This window comes from Chlorocebus sabaeus, chromosome 8 (genome assembly GCF_047675955.1).
Source record: "Chlorocebus sabaeus isolate Y175 chromosome 8, mChlSab1.0.hap1, whole genome shotgun sequence".
Classification (NCBI taxonomy): domain Eukaryota; kingdom Metazoa; phylum Chordata; class Mammalia; order Primates; family Cercopithecidae; genus Chlorocebus; species Chlorocebus sabaeus.
Window position 1 is genome coordinate 113,620,381 of NC_132911.1, and position 21,180 is coordinate 113,641,560.

Here is a 21,180-nt window from a genome sequence, read left to right on the forward strand (position 1 = left end):
GGCTGAAGTTTCTTAGGAATGGGATGTAATCAGTGCCTTTTTTTCTTTTTTTTTTTTTTTTACCCAATGTTCCTCCTCCTCCCTCTTCTTCATAGCTGTCAGACCTGCCTCACGGTCTGAAGAGTCTTCCCACCTTCTCTAGATTCCTTCTCTTTATTATTCATAAGCATTTTTCCCCAAGTAAATATCTTGCACATAATCAATATTGTAAAAATCACCTGTCTTGGCATCTGCTTCTCAGAGGACTTGAACTTAGAGTTTGGGGAAAAGACAAATAATTTGTTATTGGATGTGCAAATTGCGAGATGTTTATTAGATATCTTTTGAACAGGCAGTTAGTTCACAAATCTGGAAATACAGTGAAAGGAAAGTTCTAATCTGGATGTAGAAATTTGGGAATTGACCAAGAATCAATGATATGTAAGCCATGGAGTCAGGTGATTTTTATCAAGGGAGCAGAATAAATGAAGCGTAAAAGAGGACTGATGATTAAGCTCTGATTTACGACCTCAATTAGAAAAGATGACTGAACAGTGAAGTGGGGATTAAATTAGGAAGGCATGAAGGACTGGAAGTCAAGTGAAGGAAGTGTTTTAAGGAAGAATCTGTAATTAATCTTTTAAAATGCTGTTGATGAATCTGGCAATATGAGTTCTAAGAAATGATTGGATTTGGCAATGATGGGGTCACTGCTGACCTCAAGAAAAAGTTTTACAGGAGTTGTAGGGGTGGTAGACTTATGTGAATTTTCAAGAAAGAATGGGAAGATACACAGTGAATATACAAAGGGAGAGAGTGAGTATGGAGACTGCTGTCAAATAATTTTGCCATAAGAAAGAGAAGATTCGATGTTTTCTAGAGGATGAAATAGATGCAAGGAATTTTGACGGCGTCTTTTTTTTTTTTTTTAATTTTAAGATGGGAAAAAAATCATGTTTGTGTGCTGACAGGAAGTAGGAAGGGGGAAATTTGATAAAATAGTAAGAAGAGGGGAAAAACTCTCTGTAGCAACGTCCTGGAGTCGGAGATAAAGTGTGGATGGACGATCCAACCCTCGTAAAGTGAGGAAAGGCAGAGTTAATAGGCACAGATGGAGGTAGGTGGATAAATGTGGGTGATGACTCTTTTTTAAAAAATCCTCTTCTGATTCTATTTTCTGAGTAAAAGCGGAATCCAAGGGAGGTGTTAGAGGTTTTTGCTTGTCTCAGGAAAGTGAATGGACTCAGGAATTGCCATATGAGATTGCCTGGAAGCTTTAAGAACCCATTTGGGGTTGTAAGCATGAATGTAAAGTGAGAGCAGTCTGCAGGCATTGTGTTTTTTTCTGTAGGGCATGATCTGCTCTACAAGGACAGGCACAAGAAGGCACTGGATTGGATTTAATTAGGGTCAAGGTATTGCCAATTTAATACTAGGAAGGAAGAGAGGGGCACTAGAGTTGAGAGGGCAAGCAAGGGAGTGATTATAATATAATATAATATAATATAATATAATATAATATAATATAATATAATATAAACACAATGAGAACATAAGGATGGTGAGTATCCAGATTTTCCTATCATCCTTAAAAATGTACCATGTGAGCAACTGTTGGTAAGTAAAGCTCTCCCTGTGTGACATTTATCTTCCTTATATTAGTATGGCTTAGAGAGAGTTCTGGGGTGGTGATGCTTTGCAAAGAAAAGTCATGAAGGAAATCATCAGAACACATCATTTGCCTGTTATCCAATATCTTGTTGTATCTGAACTGAAGGATTCATAAGACAGTTATTAATGGCTAATATTTTGAAAGAAGAGACTTTTCTTGTTAACACAATGTATCAATAAAAATATTTCTCAAGGTAGTAAGTTTATCCAGTGACAATGTTTTGCTTAGATAAATTGGGTCAGCATATCTATTTTCTGCAACAGCTAATCAAAATATTTTAATAAGTATAAGAATTCCACATTAAAACACAGAACTGAGGTTCCTACCTCAGTTATTTGTGCATCTAATCCATTATAGTTGATACTACTTTGCATTAAAATGATAAATGCAACAATTTCTTGTATGTTATATAAATAATATACACATAAAATAAAATATGAATATGTCACTCTTAAGAGATACATCAGTAATTTCTGAAAATTGCTTTTTTAGGTACTCAAGCATTACCCATATGCATTTAAATGTTTGAAAGTAGTGTTTTCTAACAGGCAGAGATTTCATGATGATGACACAAAAGATGGTTGCAATGAAAGGAAAAATTGACAAATGGGATCTAATTAAACTCTAGAGCTTTGTCAGAGCAAAGGAACCTATCAGCAGAGTGAACAGGCAACCTACAGATTAGGGGAAAATATTTGCAAACTATACATCTACAAAGATCTAATATTCCGGCATCTATAAGATACTTAAATTTATAAGAAAAAAACAAATAAACCCATTAAAAAGTGGGCAAAGGATATGAACAGACACTTTTCAAAAGAAAACATACATCCAGCCAACAATGATATGAAAAAAGCCTCAATATCACTGATCATTAGAGAAACGCAAATCAAAACCCCAATGAGATACCATTTCACACTAGTCAGAATGGCAATTTTTAAAAAGTCAAAAAAAAAAAAAAAAAGCAGATGCTGGCGAACTTGTGGAGAAATTGGAACACTTATACGCTGTTGCTGGGAGTGTAAATTAGTTCAACCATGTGAGAGTGTGGCAATTCCTCAAAAACCTAAAAACAGAAATACCATTGGATCCAGCAGTCCCATTAATAGGTATATAACCAAGGAATATAAATTGTTTAATTATAAAGATACATGCACATGTATGTTCATCGCAGCACTATTCACAGTAGCAAAGACATGGAATAAACCTAAATGCCCATCAATTGTAGACTGGATAAAGAAAATGTATGTATACACCGTGAAGTACTATCCAGCCATATCATATGAAAGAGTGAGATCATGTCATTTGCAGGGACATGGATGGAGCTGGAAGCTATTATCCTTATTATCGTAATGCAGGAAGAGAAAACCAAATACCACATATTCTCACTTATACGTGGAAACTAAATAATGAGAACACATGAACACATAGCGGGAAACAACACACACTGGGGCCTAGCAGAGGGTGCTGGTTAGGAGGAGACAGAGAATCAGGAAAAATAACTAATGGGTACTAGGTTTAATACTTGGGTTATGAAATAATCTGTACAAAAATCTCTGATGACACAAATTTACCTGTATAACAAATCTGCACATATATCCCTGAACTTAAAAATAACAGTTAAATTAACAAAGAAAGTGGCTAACACGGTGAAACCCCGTCTCTACAAAAAATACAAAAAATTAGTCGGGCATGGTGGCGGGCGCCTGCAGTCCCAGCTACTTGGGAGGCTGAGGCAGGAGAAGGGCGTGAACCCAGGAGGCGGAGCTTGCAGTGAGCCGAGATTGCACCACTGCACTCCAGCCTGGGCCACAGAGCGAGGCTCCATCTCAAAAAACCAAAACAAAACAAAGAAAGTAGTGTTCTCTAAATAGCTTAGAGAAAGACAATAATTCAATTATTTTATATTTTTAAAAATTATTGTTTCATAGCAATAATTCTTAGATGTTTAAAAAGTGTTTAATGTGTTAAAACAATGGGATATAAAATTGGCAGAGTTCCTGCTTTGATTTTTTTACTTAAATGAAATTTGGTTTGCTTATATATACATTCATTGGATAAATAAACTGATATTTTATTTAACAGCAAAATTGAATAAGCAATGACATTTTAAACCTTCTTTCTGAATACTTACATCTTGACAACATTTATATAGCTAACAGCACATTTGTAGAGAAGATGTTTAGGATCCTCCGTGATAAAAACATATATACATATATATACACATAGTTTTTAATTTTTTTTCCAACTACTATTTACTCTAAAGATAATATTTTTTAAATCTAATAATGACTATAAGGTGTCACCACAGCCTTTACTTAAAAGCACCATTCCACCTCTGAGAATAAACTGATATTTTACTTAAGGCATATTGAACTTCTCCATGCACAAGAAGTTGGCTTGCCTGCCTAAAAAATAAATTTCTATGCAGAGCTTGTGTGGGAAGAATGAAATCTGCAACTTGACTTTTAGGATTGTCGTTTTCAGGGTCAAGCAGATTGGTGTTCAGCCCTGGCTCTGCCGTCTATAGCCTGTGTGAATTTAGGCAAGTTTATACCTTTTAATGTTTCAGTTTCTCTGTCTTTCCCTCACATACCTTTGAATAGAATGTTAAGTACAAGAAAACAGGACCTAGTCTTGTTTAAGAAAGACTCCCCAGTCCCCGGCACACCAAAAGATCCTTAATAAATATTTGTTGAGTTAACAAATATATAAAATATGTATTTTGAAGAGTATAAGAATAGTAATTATATAATAGGGATAGTTTGAGGATAAAATGGCATAATACATGATGAATACAGAGCACAGTCCTGGATCAGAGTAACTATTCTTATTAGGGAAAGTTCTAGAAAAGCTGGAGTAAGGTTACCTTCTGTGTCTAACTTCTACTTCCTCTTCAGATTGTGGAAGGGATTTATAGTACGACTAGTGGCCCTGTGCCACACTCTAGCACCCATGTATGTGTGTAAGAAGGAAAATATTTATCTTATTAATATTCATATCTCCTGAACCTTTTCTAATATTTAGGAGAAGTGGAAACAAGTTAAATAAATTAAAGTACTTTAGCACACAATCTAAAACTCATGCCATCAGTGAAAATGTTTTCAGAGCTTAACCATGCATACCAGAAAACAGGAGGTAGAACATGCGATATTTCATTGATTTTAAGGTGCTTATTTTAAATTTTTACATATCTGAAATCCGGATGCATTTTACAGTTAATGGCATCTTACAATTGACTGGCATCTTTCTTTCTTGGTAGTGCATAGCATAATAGGATGTCTTGAATAAAGTTTATGAAATATGTTATAGCTATATATTAAAGCAGTCCTCAATGTTTATTTCTTATCACCACGAACCCCTGGCAAAGAGCCTTCTAGGCATTTTTTCCCTCATATCTCACCCCCATGAAATGTTAATACCACAGATATACTCAATATGCTTATCTGTGTTTTGTATACGAAGTGGTAAGATTTTTTCTTTTTCCTCAAGAACCAATTTTCTTCCCCTTGGGGGCTCTATTATACTGGAAATGTAGGTATGAAAGTGATGCATTCCTTGTTATTCTTAGGTTTTAGAATCTCATTTACTAAAATAATGGGAATCATGAGCTAGTTCTTAGCTTTAGAGGTTTTGGCTTTAATTATATAACACAATGTCTAGGAATTGTATTATTATCATGAATGTCAAAATGCCTGCAAAGTTTGAACATTTGCTATTTACCCCAACAGACAGAAAGCTGTCCATAATATTTTTTGTTAACAAATAAAAGATCTTCAAGTTCATCCAGTGATGTCATTCAACATATATTTCCCATTTTATGAAATAAGATTATTTAATAATTTCAGTGTAGAAATTTAGGATGTTCACTACCTCACTTTCACATATTCATTATTTTAAAGCCATAACGTGAACAATACATCCATAAAGAGACATTTGAAGACCATCTGATATTCATGAAGTACTAAGAAATATGCTGTTTTATGCTCCACATATTACATTCAGTTGGAAGAATGAAGATGTGCAATTGTTGAAGTTTTTGTGTGGACTCATGTACTGCAATCTAAGCAGTTTTGGGATTCCCATCTCTTATAGTAATAATGGGATACAGAGATCAGTTCATTTGTGACCAGTGGTTTACACGAAAAAGAAGGTAGGGATACAATCTCTGCCCATCAAATAAGGGTTTCCTCTTGTAAAGCTAATTATTATATTCAATAGCTTTAATTGATAGAGAAAGGAATAATTTATGTACTTGGATAATATCTTTAAATAGCAAAGTTGTTCAATATGTTCTTAAATATTTACTTATTTTTCTCTGGGCTATGCAGTTTAACTTCCATTTTTTAAAAAATTAGTGGTGCAGAAAATTTCTACTATTAGCGATACATAAAATCTTTAACTTTTTGTATGTATTGCAATAACATTATTTTATATTTGAGAATTCAAACATGTTTATATTGGCCCAGTTATATTTGACTGTGTTAATTGGCTATTTTGGATACTCAGATGTGTCAGAACACTGTGTAGTTGTTATAGGTGATGTGAAATATTCTAGTAGACGAAGCAATGTATCAGCAAAAATTAATTAAGATGAGCAGTACTCCGAAGAGACTCATCATCAGAATACAGAAATCCACATCACTGCTTTATCATTTTAGTAAATTGTACATAGCTTTTGTAAATAAATTGAAAATTAATTCAAAACCAGAAATCATCTCCCCCGCTGCTCCTGGTACTTGCTCTTTCTCTGCCTTTCAGTCGAAGCATCTCCATGATACTCCGGGCATAGACATCTCTCAAGTTAACACTGATATATGAGTCAGTGGCTATATTCTTGGTAAGCTTCTTTAGGGCTTCACGCTGTCTAACAGCTGCTTCCTTGAGTTTCAAGGTGAAGTAGCAAGCAGAGAAGCGATCATTAATAATAGCAATAGGCAAGGCCAAGACAAGAATTCCTGATAGTATACACATGAAGGCCACGATTTTGCCTGTGGTGGTGTCTGGTCTAATGTCCCCATATCCCACGGTAGTCATAGAGGTGGTGGCCCACCACCATGCACAAGGGACACTTGTGAAGGTTGTGTCAGGAATGCTTTGCTCAGCAAAGTATTCTACAGTTGAAAATATAGAGATTCCCACAGATAGAAATAGGAGCAGTAGGCCGACTTCTTCATAACACTGGGTGATTGTCATCCCAAGGGAGCGTAATCCTGCAATAGAACAAATGCTGTCAGTCATTGGCATCCCTCTTCTCTCTCTTCCTTCCCTTCCCTCCCCTCTCCCTCCTTGCTCTCCAGCCACAAACTGCATTGCACACTTAAATGTCCCCAGCACTGGGCAATGTTCTGGGGATGCAAAGTTGATTAAATCATAATCCTTGTGCTCAGAAGTTCACAGTCTAGTTGATGGGACCAAATTGAGAAGGCTAGAGAGAAATATAATTAGATTCATTAATTCACCTGTAGAATTACTGAACTTCTACTATTAAAAAGAAGGCGAGAAGTAAGGCTGAAGGCAGGCAGGGGTGGTATGATAGGAGTTTTGTACTTTAGTCTGCACAATAAGAGGCCTTTGCGGTGTTGTATGTGGAGGGCTCATTTGGTCACATCTGCATTTCAATGCATCATTTTAGCACTTGTTTCTAATGCCAATTTTATGGTGTCTTGTATTTTATGTGTCTGTTTTTCTCACTTTCCTTGTGAAGTTTAACACAATCAGGAACCTGATTACCGGAAAGCCAGAAAAAGTAAACAATGGGCACCATAGCAACAAAGTGAAGCAGCAGAAGGAAGTTAGGCATTGGTGATAAACTTGACATAAGAACATCACATGTATATTCAGGGGACATTCTCAGCGGTATATCAGGAGGAGGTCTGAACTCCCAAGACACCCACTGAAACCCTAGTCCTTAATACCAAAGCTATAGGAAATTATCTCCCTTGAGTACATAAAATTTCTGCTTTCCTATAATAACAGACCTGAATACAGAATATTCCTCCGTTGAACAAAGATATGGAAAATGGAACCACTAGAGAATTTACTTATTATGAAGCATTGGCTGCTTTTCCATTCCTAGATCTGAGGATTTATTAAACCCCAGGGAGACAGACCCTCGATAGTCCAATTCTGTCTTTGAAGACACTAGGTCCTATAGGGAGTAAGAGCCCCTTATGAGCCGGAGTGGTGGCTCACGCCTATAATCCCAGCACTTTGGGAGGCTGAGGCAGGCAGATCACGAGGTCAGGAGTTTGAGACCAGCCTGGCCAACATGGTGAAACCCCTACTAAAAGTACAAAAATCAGCCCGTTGTGATAGTGTGCGCCTGTAATCCTAGTTACTTGGGAGACTGAGACAGGAGAATAACTTGAACCCATGAGGCGAAGTTTGCCATGAGCCGAGATCACGCCATTGAAATCCAGCCTGGGCAATAGAATAAGACTCTGTCTCAGAAAAAAAAAAAAAGAAAGAAAGAGAGAAAGAAAAGCCCATTATGGAACCAAGCTTTGAATGAACCATACGATTTATTCCTTAATACTAGAGAGGTGGTCAATAAAGTTTGTCCACATTTTGAAATTATATCAACATGATGTCAAAATGATATTGCCTCAGAAGTCCAAAATAATAACCCTTAGTATCATTTTTTGTTTTTATTCACTCACTAGAAACTATTTCAAATGCATTAACATACTAATCATACTCTTATGATTTTGAATCTTGCTCTTCAAAGTTTGAGATATTCTTGAATTATTAACCAGCTATTTTTAAAGATCATTGAATAGTTTGAAATTTAACTTCAAAAGAATATCTTTCAGAATACCTTTATAATATCTTTACCTTTATAAAGAACTGGCCTTGATGTGTCTACATGGAATTACGTTCCTTAAATAAATTCAAAACACGTGAGGAGATGCATAGCATTTGTCTGGGAACACTGTTTTAATTCAAAGCAAATGTTCGAAACAATTTTGTAAAGGAAAACAAAGTGGGTGGAATTTCTAGCATGTTATCTCTATTAACTCAGAGAATCCTCAAAAGAAAGGATGTAAGAGGGACAAGGTAATTGTTATGCCATTATACAGATGAGGAGGCTGAGGCATGAAGAGATAGCTTATCTAGTAGAAAGCTACAGAGCCATGATTTAAACCTAGTTGTCGGGCCAAAAACCCGTTATTCTATAACACCTCTCAATTTTTATTTATAATTAATACATGGGGAAATAGGTCATCTATGTTTACATTTTAATAAGTGTAGTGTTGAGGCAAAAATTGTCAAATATCCTCGTCATATATTTTTAATAATTAAGGGTTTGCTAAAACTTTATACATGTTTTAGAATGGAGAAAATCTTTGAAGAGGTGACATTGTGGAAATTACTGTTATTTTCCTTTTCCTTTCTTCTAGAAAAAAATGTAGTCTTTACTGGGTGTTTTTAAATTGAGTCTTGTGAAGAGTTTATAAATACTTGAAGAAAGCATCCCATTATCTGTGTCAGAAAACAAAGAGTGTGTACTTGTAAAAGTTGTTAGAAACCCCATTATCAAATTCCTGGTATGTGAGACTAGCTAGGAAAATACACTACCAAAATTATATTATAATAAGTTCTAATTACCAGAGAAATGTTGAAGAAAAACATGTCAGAAGTTAATTTCACTCAACATTTATTAGAAGGACAACTACCATCAACCTTTTTTAGGTGGTCAGTCAGGGCACATATCTAGGGAAATAAAATAGGGATAGTAATCTGTAGTCAATTTGTTTGTGCTAATATGTATTTGTGTCAACATATATAAAATTAATATGATATCATACTTCAGTGTTTCTTAAGGTTTTGTCCAAGAACCACCTACATCAAAGTCATTGGTGAACTTATTATTTATAAAATGTGTGCTCCTAGATCCGACCTCAAGCTTTCTGGGGGTTGGAGCCAGAAGCTGTATTTCAACAAGCTTGTCTGGGGATTCTTATTTTCATTAAGGTATGTCATAAGAAAACTCATGTACTCCAAAACATCTGACAGTTGCAGGGCCAGCCACTGATAACTACTACTGTTGGGGATGCAAGAATCATTTTTAATCAGTTGCTGTGATTTTCACTGATATTGATTATAATTTTCACGTACCTATGTGTTTGTGTGTGTGTTATATGGAGACTTTTCTAGGAAAATATTAATTGTATTTTCAAAGGCTCTATGACACACAAAAAACTAAGGGATTTCTGTATTCCCCTCTCTCATACATCCCAGGTTAGGGACAAGAAAACCTTCAGATACTAGATAAAGCATTTAATTAGTTCATTTTGCTTTCTCCCAAAGCAAAATATTTTCATTGCTTCTTCGAAAATTTTGGAAAGGCCACCTTGCCTAGTCATTTCCCTTTCTGCATGGCCAGAGAATGCTCTGAAGGGCTGACTTTCCCTTCTGCCAAGGAGTATATGTGGCAAGCACTTCTTGGATACTGAAGAGAAATTGGTTTATGTCCCTATATATCATATATAACTTATGTGTATCTTTTTATGTGTCATTTAGGCCTGTTTGGTCTAGAACCTTGAAGAGGCAGAGTGCCTTTAATTTTTGTAAATCTTCTGGGCAATGGTTTCAAATAAACTGAGGTTAGCAAATGGTCAAATTTTCTCTCAATATTTCTCTTATGGAGAGGAGGTATGTGAGAGCTCACTTCTCTACACCTGTGATAACAACTTCAAGGTTTTATCTTCCCAGTATCTCCTTAGAGGTCACGATCGGGTAAAGTATGGGAGTCGGTAATTTTGAATATCAGTTCAGCGTTACTTTCCTTGTACTGTGGTCAAATAACGAATGCTGACATGCAATGCAAATTAGAATTCATCAATGAAATCTGAATACCTGTGGAATGTCTGCCCAGCTTTAGCATGCGCAGAGCCCTGAGCAGCCTCAAAACCTGGACAATGCGCCCAACGTTCTCCAGCTCCTGCGTGGTCTGGCTCCCACTTAGGCTCTCTACCAGAAGAGTGATGTAGAAGGGCAAGATGGCAAGGAGGTCTATGATGTTCGGCACCTTTCTTAGGAAGCGACACCTGTCCCGCACACACAGGAAGCGGAGGACAAATTCCCCGCTGAACCAGCTAATGCACACATACTCCAGGATTTCCAGCAGCTGCAGGTCCAGCCAGCTTAACTCAGCTGACATCAGGGCCATGTTAATGATGGACACCACCACGAAGATAATAGAGATGACCCCAAAGATACGCGCAGCTGTGGAAGATCCAGGTTTCTCCAGGATATTCCAGAGCTTCTGGCGAACAGTGGGACAAGGTCCTTGGGAGAAGTCCTGTTCACTCTCATGTTGACTTTCCTGGTCTTCTGTGTCCTTCTTGAAGTCTAAAGTTTCACTCAGCTCTTTTCTTCTGAAGTATCTTGTAGAGAAAACAATTGGTGATTAGTCAAACTTTATTAAAATACAGAAGTATAAGATAATTAAACATGGCAGGGAGGTCAGACTTTTCATTCAACGAAATGGAGAAAAATGTCTATTCATATTTTAGTTAGGTTGTGTCTTATCCACAGTTTTCAGAATTTCTCCCTTAGGATTATGATTATTTTTCTTTTTATTTTATTTTATTTGAGATGGAATCTCGCTCTGTGGCCCAGGCTGGTGTGCTGTGGAGTGATCTCAGCTCACTGTAGCCTCCACTTCCCAGGTTCAAGCGATTCTCCTGCCCCAGCCTCCTGAGTAGCTGGGATTACAGGTGTGTGCCACCACCCCGGGTAATTTTTGTATTTTTAGTACAGACAGGGTTTCAGCATGTTGCCTGGGAGCGGGGGGTCTCGAACTCTTCGCCTCAAGTGATCCACCCGCCTCGGCCTCCCAAAGTGCTGGGATTACAGGCGTGAGCCACCACCACCGGCCTGGATTATAATTTTTAAAATGACACTTTCTTAGAAGTTTATACATAGCAAAGCTACTTTGGATTAATACATTTTATTAACCATTTTCTGGTAACAAGAACAGATGTTTGGCAGATGGAACTTTTTCGTGTGTGTAAAGGAAATGTATTCATGAAGAAATGGTAATAATAGCAAGGTAACCTCAGAGTTCCACAATCTTTCAATCAAGGGACCAACCTTTCATCTTCTATATTTAAAACAATTCTCCATTCAAGTTTTACAGTCAGTGTTCTAGGTTTGATGAATGATAATACTGCGTGCCAAATCTTTTATCCCTATGCATGCATCTTTTGGACCATGGCTTTTCTGGTTCATTTATTCAGTCACCAAATATTTATTGTGGGCCTGAAGTCCCTTGCTTTATACGTTAAATTAGCATACTCAAAAAAGGGAACAAAGAGATTCAAAAAGTTATATTCAAAAGTTGGCAATGACGCTTTCCAGTCCCCCACCCCCACCCCACCTGTCAACCCAGAAGTGGCCACACCTTATTGCTAGGCCTGGCTCCAGCGAAGCTTATGTAAAGCCTCCAATCTACCTGTGCCTTCCTCTCTTTCTCTGCCGCGCCCGCCTCCCCGCCCAGCCGCCGTGTGCCTCCGGGGTACCTGTCCCTGCAGCAGGAATCGATGCTGAGCTCATCGATGCCCCAGTACTGGATCTCCTGCAGGAAGGAGAGCGCGCACAGCTGCTCCATGACATGCAGGCGGCCGGTGCGGTAGTAGTGCAGGACATAGCGGAACGCCTGCGAGCTGCGGTCGAAGAAGTACTCGTTGTCCACGGGGTTGGCATCGTCGCAAAGCTCCAGAGGGCTGGGCACGGCGGCCAGGGCCCCAGGGCGGCGGTAGGAAGCCACCACCACGGCCAGCTTGCCAAGGCGCGTGTGCGGGAAGCAGGACAGCGCCTGCTGCGAGAGCACGAAGCGGCTGCCGCCCACATTGACCGTGAAGCAGTCCCCGAGCGCCAAGGGCTCCCCTTCACCCTCGCTGCAGAAGACACTAGAGTCCAGGGAGGTCAGGGAGCCGCTGTCCAGCGGCGAGTCCAGCAGCGCTCTGCCGCTGGAAGGCATCTCTATCCCAGTCGCCGCGGCCTGAGGGCGCCACAAAGTTGGGGACACGCCGGAAGCGTTGGTCCCGCGAGGGCGGTGGCACGGCCCCTGGTGGCGACCGGGATTCCCCGGGCTCCCGAAGGGGTTACCTCTCCCTGGCGCACTCTCTCCACCCGCTGTGCTCCTTCCTCCTCCTGCCGCTAGGGAGCCGCGAGTGCGCGGAAGCAGCGCACAAGTGGCAGAGAAAGGAGACTGGGAGCAGAGGAAGGGTCGCTCTAAGAGAAAGGATCAGGTGAGGTCCAAGCCCGACACAGTCCCTGTGCACACTGCCGGTCGCCCTGGCCCTTCTCAAACGCCGTCACCCCGCCTCCCAACTTCGCAATTGCGATTCCCAGCCCAGGAGGTGTACAGATTGAATGACTCGCTACTTGGTGGGTGGAGGGGTTGGGGAAGGGAGGAAGGAGGGAGATGTGGGGCGGAGGAGGAGGAAGAAGAGAGATGACTCTTAGCTGGATGCAAGCAAGCAAGCAAGGAGGATGGCGAGACTCACTCCTGCCCGCAGGAGACCAAAACAAAAAGTTCAGAAAGCAAAGGAAGTGGTAACCGGGTCCCTTCCAACTTGAGACTTTATATTCCTCCCTCTTCTTTTACTGCTGCCTCATAGGCCTCCCCGGGGGTGTTCGCTGGGGATGTGAGCAGGTGGGGGAGGGTGCTCTGGGTGAGGGGACCGCACCATTTTCTCCCAATTCACTTTCATTCTAGTCTGATGATCACTGACGCTCCATTTTCTTCCCCTGTCTCCCTTAGGTTTTGACCTCCTGGTTAAGAAACAAGAATAATTAATGATGACTTTTTATTGAAGCCCCAGTGGGTCACTAAGAACTAGGAATGTCACTGTCAGTTCCCACCCTGTCGAGTGTACACCTCGTGTTGAGGCACTTTGTTGAGGCACCCTTCCTTTTAGCCATTTCTGTCCCTACAAGTTTCCCGGAGAGCAGGTGTTCTGAGCACAGCGGAGCTCTCATTTTAGAAGGAAAGGCAAAAAGGCAAGGAATAGAACAAGCGTGGGCTGGGGCAGGAATTTAAATAGTAACGACGGCCTCCCTCGTTAAAGGGAGAAGCCGAGGCCAGCGCCCAGGTGAGACTAGAAGTGAACCCACCGGGCTGCTGGAAGCTACGCTCCATCCAACCTGTTGGACTCGGGACGAGGAGGTGGGGGCGGGAGGGAAGAGCAAGTGACTCACCTGCAGCTCCTGGCACATCTGATCTGCGCACAACCGGCGCCGCAGGTAACGTACCCTTCCTTTGATCCTCTTGGTCTACACGTGAGGTCTGACTCGACCCGTCCAGGAGGAAAACTGTGCTCCAACTGAGCTCTACTCAGCGCCTGCTGCCTCGCCTTGCCTCCACCTCCCTCCGGGCTCCTGGACCCTGGGCTTAGGCTAAGCGCGTCTGCCCCGCCCGCTGTAGCCGGGAGAGCAGCCCGCCCAGTGCTTCCAGCAGGAGCAGAGGGGAGTGGCAGGATCTAAGGGAGGGAGGTGAGACGGCGGGGGTGGGGGCGGGGGGAGTGAGGTGCCTGGTGACACTGAATATTATATTCATCCTGAATACACTTGCAGAATTACTGCATTTGATTCCCGTTTCCCTGGATCTGTGCCTTTGCAAATGTTCCAGAACAAAATTTCCAACTTGATCAGTGTGCTAAACTTGAGGTTAGGGCAGTTATATTAACTGCTTTGTTTGGCATGGTTCAAGGTATTCTCATTTTCAGCAGGCATCTCAGAATCATGCATTTTTCCGGTCTTTGCCAGAGAGCGTGAACCACACTCATCTTTGTTGTTTTCTAGCACGCATATACAGAATACATATTGGAAAGCATATATTATGTATACACTTACGTACATAAGTATATATTAGAAAGTATACACACACACACACATATTAGGTAGTATATATAAAGACATAAGCAGGCAGCCTGATGTGGTAGAATAAGCTTTTTCATAGATTGGACAGAAACGTTACTGTTTAGTTCTAACTTTGCCAACTGGCTGTGGGACGTCTAGCTATCATTTACTTCGAGGGTCTTAGTGCCTTCCTCAGTGAAATTTCAAGTTTTAATAAAAACACCCAACATTTAATGGGTGCTTACTTTATGCCAGGAAATTTGTAGGCTCTTTATTCATGCAGTACCTTATTTAATCATAATGACAACACTATGAGGTAGCATATACACATTTTACAGAAAGGAAAAGTGAGGCACAGGGAAATTAAGTGATTTACAAAGGGCCACACAGTTCAAATCAAACCCAGGACTACATGTCAGAGGCTGTCTTCATAAACAAAATGCTAGAAACATTATTTTTTTGGTTGATAAATCAGTGTGGTTGCTTTTATTTTCTTTGTTTGCAAGTTTCTAATGAAGGACAGGAGTTTAATTAGGTATTTTCATCACTCTTTCAACAAAAGTTTACTGAGCTTTCACTATTACTGGCACTATTCAGGGCACTTGCAATATATGAGTGAAGAACAGACAAGATCTCTGTTGTTGTGGAGCTTATAGTAATCCTCTGAGAATAAATGGGGGACTTCAATAAACTTTTTTAAACTATAATATTTACAAGCATGGTTCTTTTGACAGCCATCCATTTGGTTAACTTCTCTCCATAAAGAACTCTTCCCTACAGTAAATACAGAGATGCTAGATTTATCCCAGTCAATAGTTCATCATTCTGTATAGGTACTGTATTGTTATTATTTTTTAATGTAATGGAGCTTTCCCCTGCACAGCAAGAAAACTCCTCCAACATCTCAATTAGAGATTATTTAGGTATTGAAAAAAAGCAAAAGGCCATAGTTCTGTTAAGCCTTATTCATACCATGATTAACAATAAAAGTCTATACTAGCTTTACAGATTATGGTGAGGAAAGAGGAAAGCGTTCAAAGGAGAATGACAGCTTTAGGTGAGGAGAGAGATCTTGGACAGGTAACCAGAGGTTAGTGAAAGATGACTGAGGCTTCCAGGTCTCCTCCCCTGCCACTAAGCCACTGAACCTCAGTTGTGATGAATGTTGTCCTATAGAATGTTATAATAACCTCTCCTTAAGAGTCAGGCTCTCTGCTACACATCTGACTTCTCACAATGATCCTATGATGTAAGCACTGTAATCCTTAGTTATGGATTTCAACTTGGATGCTCATAGGCACTAAGAAAGTAACTTTCTACCTTTTATAGTGAATATGTGAAGGGGTATGTGAAAGGCTTGAAACAGGTCCTTTCTGACTCCTGACTCTGTCTCAACTGCTAACAGCCTAAATGTTTCAATTGGGCATTGATTGTAGTTATAGCAATTGACACTAATCAAGGCAATCATAACTAGAGGGATGATTAGTCAACATGGAGTATATAAATATAAATGACCCCTTTTTAAAATATAGAGTCTTGAGTAATGCAAATTCCCACCTGTGCTCTGTGCCTTTCCCTTAAGTCTGTTGATTTTCCTTCCTTGATGGCCCAGATTTTAGTAAGAGACTCCAAGGAAGAGCATACCATAGAATAAGAAGGGAAATATGTCCACTTCAAGGATACTTCTTTTAGCCCTAATCCTGACCTGAAGTATAACCTGAGGTATGTCAAAGGAGAACTGCTGATAAGTAGTTGGAGGTGGTGAGGTCATGCTTTCCATTTCATTTCTACATAGCATGGGAGGAATGTGATTGTCATGTGGGAGGTTGCTCAGTACTGCAATGTAAAAACCCGACAGTCTAAAGGCTTTGGGTATATTCCCTAGTCATCAGATGTTATATTCGAGTGATTTTCCATTAAGATTCTTGTTATGAAATACTCTACTTGCTTTTGGCTTCATCTATCAATTCTACACATACCAACTTGAATATGGAATCTCCAGCGACAACTAGTATTTTTAATTCTTTCCATTTTTATGAGTATTTTAAAGTTTATTAATGAACAGTGTATATTCTTAAAAGTTACAAATAAGATCAAAAGAAAAATCATGGCATACTTTCAATGTCTAACTCAATAACAGTTATGAAAATAAAAGTTAAAAGTCATTTTAAGCTTATTAGAAAATCCTACTGTTAAAAATATGTAACACTTCATTTAGGTTTTGAAGAATTCATGAGAATATTTATGTTAATATCATATTCTGTTTAACTGTGATACTTTTGAATAATATATTATAATATTTCTGTGAAATCATTAATGCTTATCTCTAATATGAATGTTTAAAACAATTACACAGATATGATCATAAGCCATTAAAATTTTTTAGGAAAATGTAAATTCATTATTAATTTATATCCAAAATATCACAACCTTTTTTTATAATTAGATAGACATGGGAAATATAATGAGTGAATAATCTTGAATAAACAGCTTTATAAAATTCAACTTAAGTAAAATCTAGATTTTCATTTTTAATTCCCTCACTGTAGTTTCATACATTTACACTAAATTCATTTAATTTTTATCATTCATGAACAATGCAGACAATGTTTTGTGTGAGGTATGTGTATCTTTGACTCTGTCTTTGATTTCTCAGGAACTGACAACCAGATAGATGTACCAATTGTGATGATGTTTAAAAATGTCTTTGTGTGTGAACAAAATGACTTTATCGTTTTTTCCTTCACTGCACTGGGATATGTTTAAAGGTAAAAGAAAATCTGACAAATTCTATCTATTCATCTTTCATGTGCCTTCTAGGCGCTTGGAATAAATCCTTCCAACTCTATGACAGCCCACTCTAATGCAGAATTTAGCTTAATGTGGGCTTGTTCTGGATTTCTTCCAAGGGAAGGCAATTATCTTTGGAAGTACCCAAGAAATCATTTTTATAGCCTAGTCTGCTACAGAGATAGCATGATGGGTTGATGACGGTGATGGTGAGGATAATAATATGATAATAATAGCTGTTGTCTTTATGTATTTCATCCCTGTTCTGCCTTCTATGGGCTGCGTGACCTTAACAAGTTTCTTAAACCCTGTAAGTCTCATTTTCCTAATCTGTAAAATGGGGATAACAATAGTACTTTATGTTATTGTTTTAAAATTAAATGAGATAATCCATGTAAAACATATACTGCAGTGTCATTCTTATCACTTTTGTTATTGTTATGTTTCAGGAATATTTTTATACTTCCTGCTACCCCCAAGTACCTAACTGCAAGATGCCTAACCTGTGAGATGATAGGCATTATGTTAAGAATTTTACAAACATCTCATTTCTTTTATATTTTACATAACCCAACAATCAAGGTAATATTATGATTTTGGTTTTCCAGATGAGAAACCAGGATCAGAGTGTTAAAATAATTTTCCAAGTGTCAAACAGATAGTAGATATAGATTTGAACACATTTGTTTGACTCAAAGCCTTTATTCATTGAAGGGCATTGATATAAAAATAATGTGATGATGAGAAATCACTGTTAGACATTTTCCACTCTTTTTTGCAAATAATTTTGAGAAAGGAACATTTCTATTATATGCTCCAAATAATTAAGAAATGACTCTACTTATCAGCAATAACCAACATATGACTGTGATTTCACATTTAAATAATTCAATTTTTTTAAAATAATCATTCTTCAAAAGAGATAGGCAATCAGATTGATCATTAAATGATTTTTCACTTTGTCACTACTATATACCAAAGGCATGTTGAATTTTTCTTGAATTATCAAAAAATGCATAGACTCAGGATACTTATTGTTCCCCAGATTAATTTTTGTAATTACGTTGAAATTAAGCTTTTATAAACAAGATTCAGAAGCAGTGGAGCAAAAGCATCTCAAGTTCTCTGCTCATGATGTTCTGGGAGCTGTTATGTGAACCCAATATTGAAATTGAAAATTCCAATTCAATACTTTTTACTCAACTCTATCAAATTCCCTTATTTTGATAGAGAAAGGTTGAGTCATATGGAACCATTAAAAATTGTGCCTCTCATTTGAGTGTATATGATTTATTAATACTAGAAGAAAAATTGCCTTTAGATGTATTCCTTATTCTATTTAGTACTTTCCTTCGTTATTAAGGAACTCAGTAAACTTGAGAACTTCATCTTGTAATTGGAAGAAAGGTAATCTTTGCGCTCCATACTGTTACGAGGTTTTTGTTATTGTTGTTTTGAGATGGAGTTTCACTCTTGTCGCCCAGGCTGGAGTGCAATGGCGTGATCTCAGCTCACCGCAACCTCTGCCTCCCGGGTTCAAATGATTCTACTCCTGAGTAGCTGGGATTACAGATGCCCGCCACCATGCCTGGCTAATTTTTTGTATTTTTTAGTAGAGACAGGGTTTCACTATGTTGGCCAGGCTGGTTTCGATCTCCTGACCTCATGATCTGCCTGCCTTGGCTTCCCAAAGTGCTGGGATTACAGGTGTGAGCCACCACGCCCGTCCCAGAAGGTTTTTAATGTTAATTTTCCTTGGTTTTCCCTATGAGAAGTGTATCACTCAGTAAATATTTATGGACATGTACTTTTACAATATTCAGGGGGTAGTTACGGGAATACACAGATATAATATGTGTATAAAGTATAGTATATCACATATACAATACATACGAATATACACATTCAACACACACATATGAAAAACTAACATTGCAGTTTATAATGAGTACTAGTTTGATTGATTACATTTTCCTACTGTATGCAAGAAAAGTAATGAGCAATCATTGACAATGTAAGGAAAATAGTAAAGATAAACAAGGAGAGAGGCAATTTTTCTTTGCAAAATGGTTCTTAATTATATGGTGTAGTCCTTTTAAATAGCATCCTCATACCGTTTTAAACATAATCTAATAAAAGAAAAAAAATGAAGTAACTTTTTAGGACACATATGCTAAAATCTGTGCCGAAATATTTTTGTTAAATGGATTGTGAAACTATAGAATACATATTATTCCAATCTCAGTTTAAGCACATAGAACACTAATGTAAATATTGTACCTATTAAATCATTGCACACAAGTGGGATAACCTCAATTCTGTTGTAACTCCCAAGTCAGTGCTTTGTAAACTTAGCAGCATGTTCTACTTCCTTACAGTTTTCTCTTTGGTACAAAAAAAAAAAAAACACCAAAAAAACAGGAATGTACACATGAATCTTGTTTTGTTGTTTCAAAAAAGAGCCCAGAATCAGTGCATGTATTCCAGAATATATTTTCTCTACACCGTGTAATTATATTGATGGCAACTGAACATACAAATTTGTCATTCTTGCAACATGAAGAGTAGCAATGAGCCATATGGCTTCTCCTTTACACCACTGCATCTGATTGACATCTCAGTTATAGACTCAGCCTCACAGTTCTCCCACAAACAGATTTCCCGGAAATCTAAACCAAATGAGAATCCAGAGGGAAGTCAAAACATAGTAAATTTGTCATAGGCCTGCTTTTTGGTTTGATTGCTATAAGGTCAAATTTATCCATTTTAGTACAAGGGAATGTTTTATTCTTAAGGTGACAAAGAGAAATATCATTTTATACTTATAATTTTAAAAAAAGGAAATAAATCTCAATTAAATAATTTATAAAAAATAGAAATAAAATAAATAAGACTTTTAAAATAAATTTAAGAAATCATCAACGTAGTCATAGGTTCAATATTTATGTTGACTCTGGGCCCCATATGTCTTATTTTTAATAGCAGAAGCTTATGAAAAATCAAGAAAAGATAATTACTGAGTAAACAAATGGAAATTTTGAGTATGTGTTTATATGTATGTGGAGAACAAGTATTTTAATTTGATTTTTAAAAATTAAGACATTGCCAGGTGGAGTGGCTCACACCTGTAAACCTAGCAGTTTGAGAGGCTGAGGTGGGTGGATCGCTTGAGCTTAGGAGTTCAAGACTAGCCTGGACAACATGGTAAAACCCTGTCTCTAAATACAATTTTAAAAATTACCTATCCAGGCATGGTGGCATGTGCCTGTAGTCCCAGCTACTCAGGAACCTGAGGCTGGAGGATCGCTTGAACCCAGGGAGGTCAAGGCAGCAGTGAGCCATGATTGCACCACTGCATTACTGCCTGGGCGAAGAGCAAGACTCTGTCTCAAAAACTAAAGAAAGAAAGAAGGAAAAAAGATATAGGTACACCAAAATTGTGTTTTATTACTTAATATTGTTTAATAAATAGGAAAGTATCAAAACAATTTTAAGCATAAGTAAGAAAAAAACACTTCCTATTTGAAAATGGTTAACTTTTGGCCTGCTTCACTTTTCTTCCATTAATAACGTGTTAATAGCTGGCAATGTAGCTGTTTGTAAACTATTTATTGATGACTAGATGTAAAACAAAAAGCAAGTTTGGGTATATTTGAACATAAAGGTGCTTGGATAAGACCATGAGAAAGCAGCCTGTGACCTCTGTCAATGTCAGCATGGGCAAGCATTGCGTGACATAGAAGCCATGTTTGCTTGTGAAATTATGATCCACTTTCATCATTTTTGAATCATATTTGAATCAGCACTTGTCCCTGGAGCAAGAAGACTCCTAAAGTAAGTGAGCCTCTCTCCAATAAAGTGATAGA

General features: G+C 38.3%; 1 protein-coding gene across 1 annotated transcript; it reads right to left on the reverse strand.

The window, feature by feature from the left end:
• Positions 1-1,899: 1,899 nt before the first annotated feature.
• Positions 1,900-13,482, reverse strand: KCNV1 (potassium voltage-gated channel modifier subfamily V member 1). Its single transcript, XM_008001387.3, has 3 exons — positions 12,181-13,482; positions 10,514-11,043; positions 1,900-6,864 (listed from the first exon to the last, which is right to left on the reverse strand). Exons 1-3 carry the CDS (start codon positions 12,639-12,641, stop codon positions 6,353-6,355), a joined length of 1,503 nt encoding a protein of 500 aa, XP_007999578.1. The 5' UTR covers positions 12,642-13,482; the 3' UTR covers positions 1,900-6,352.
• Positions 13,483-21,180: the final 7,698 nt, after the last annotated feature.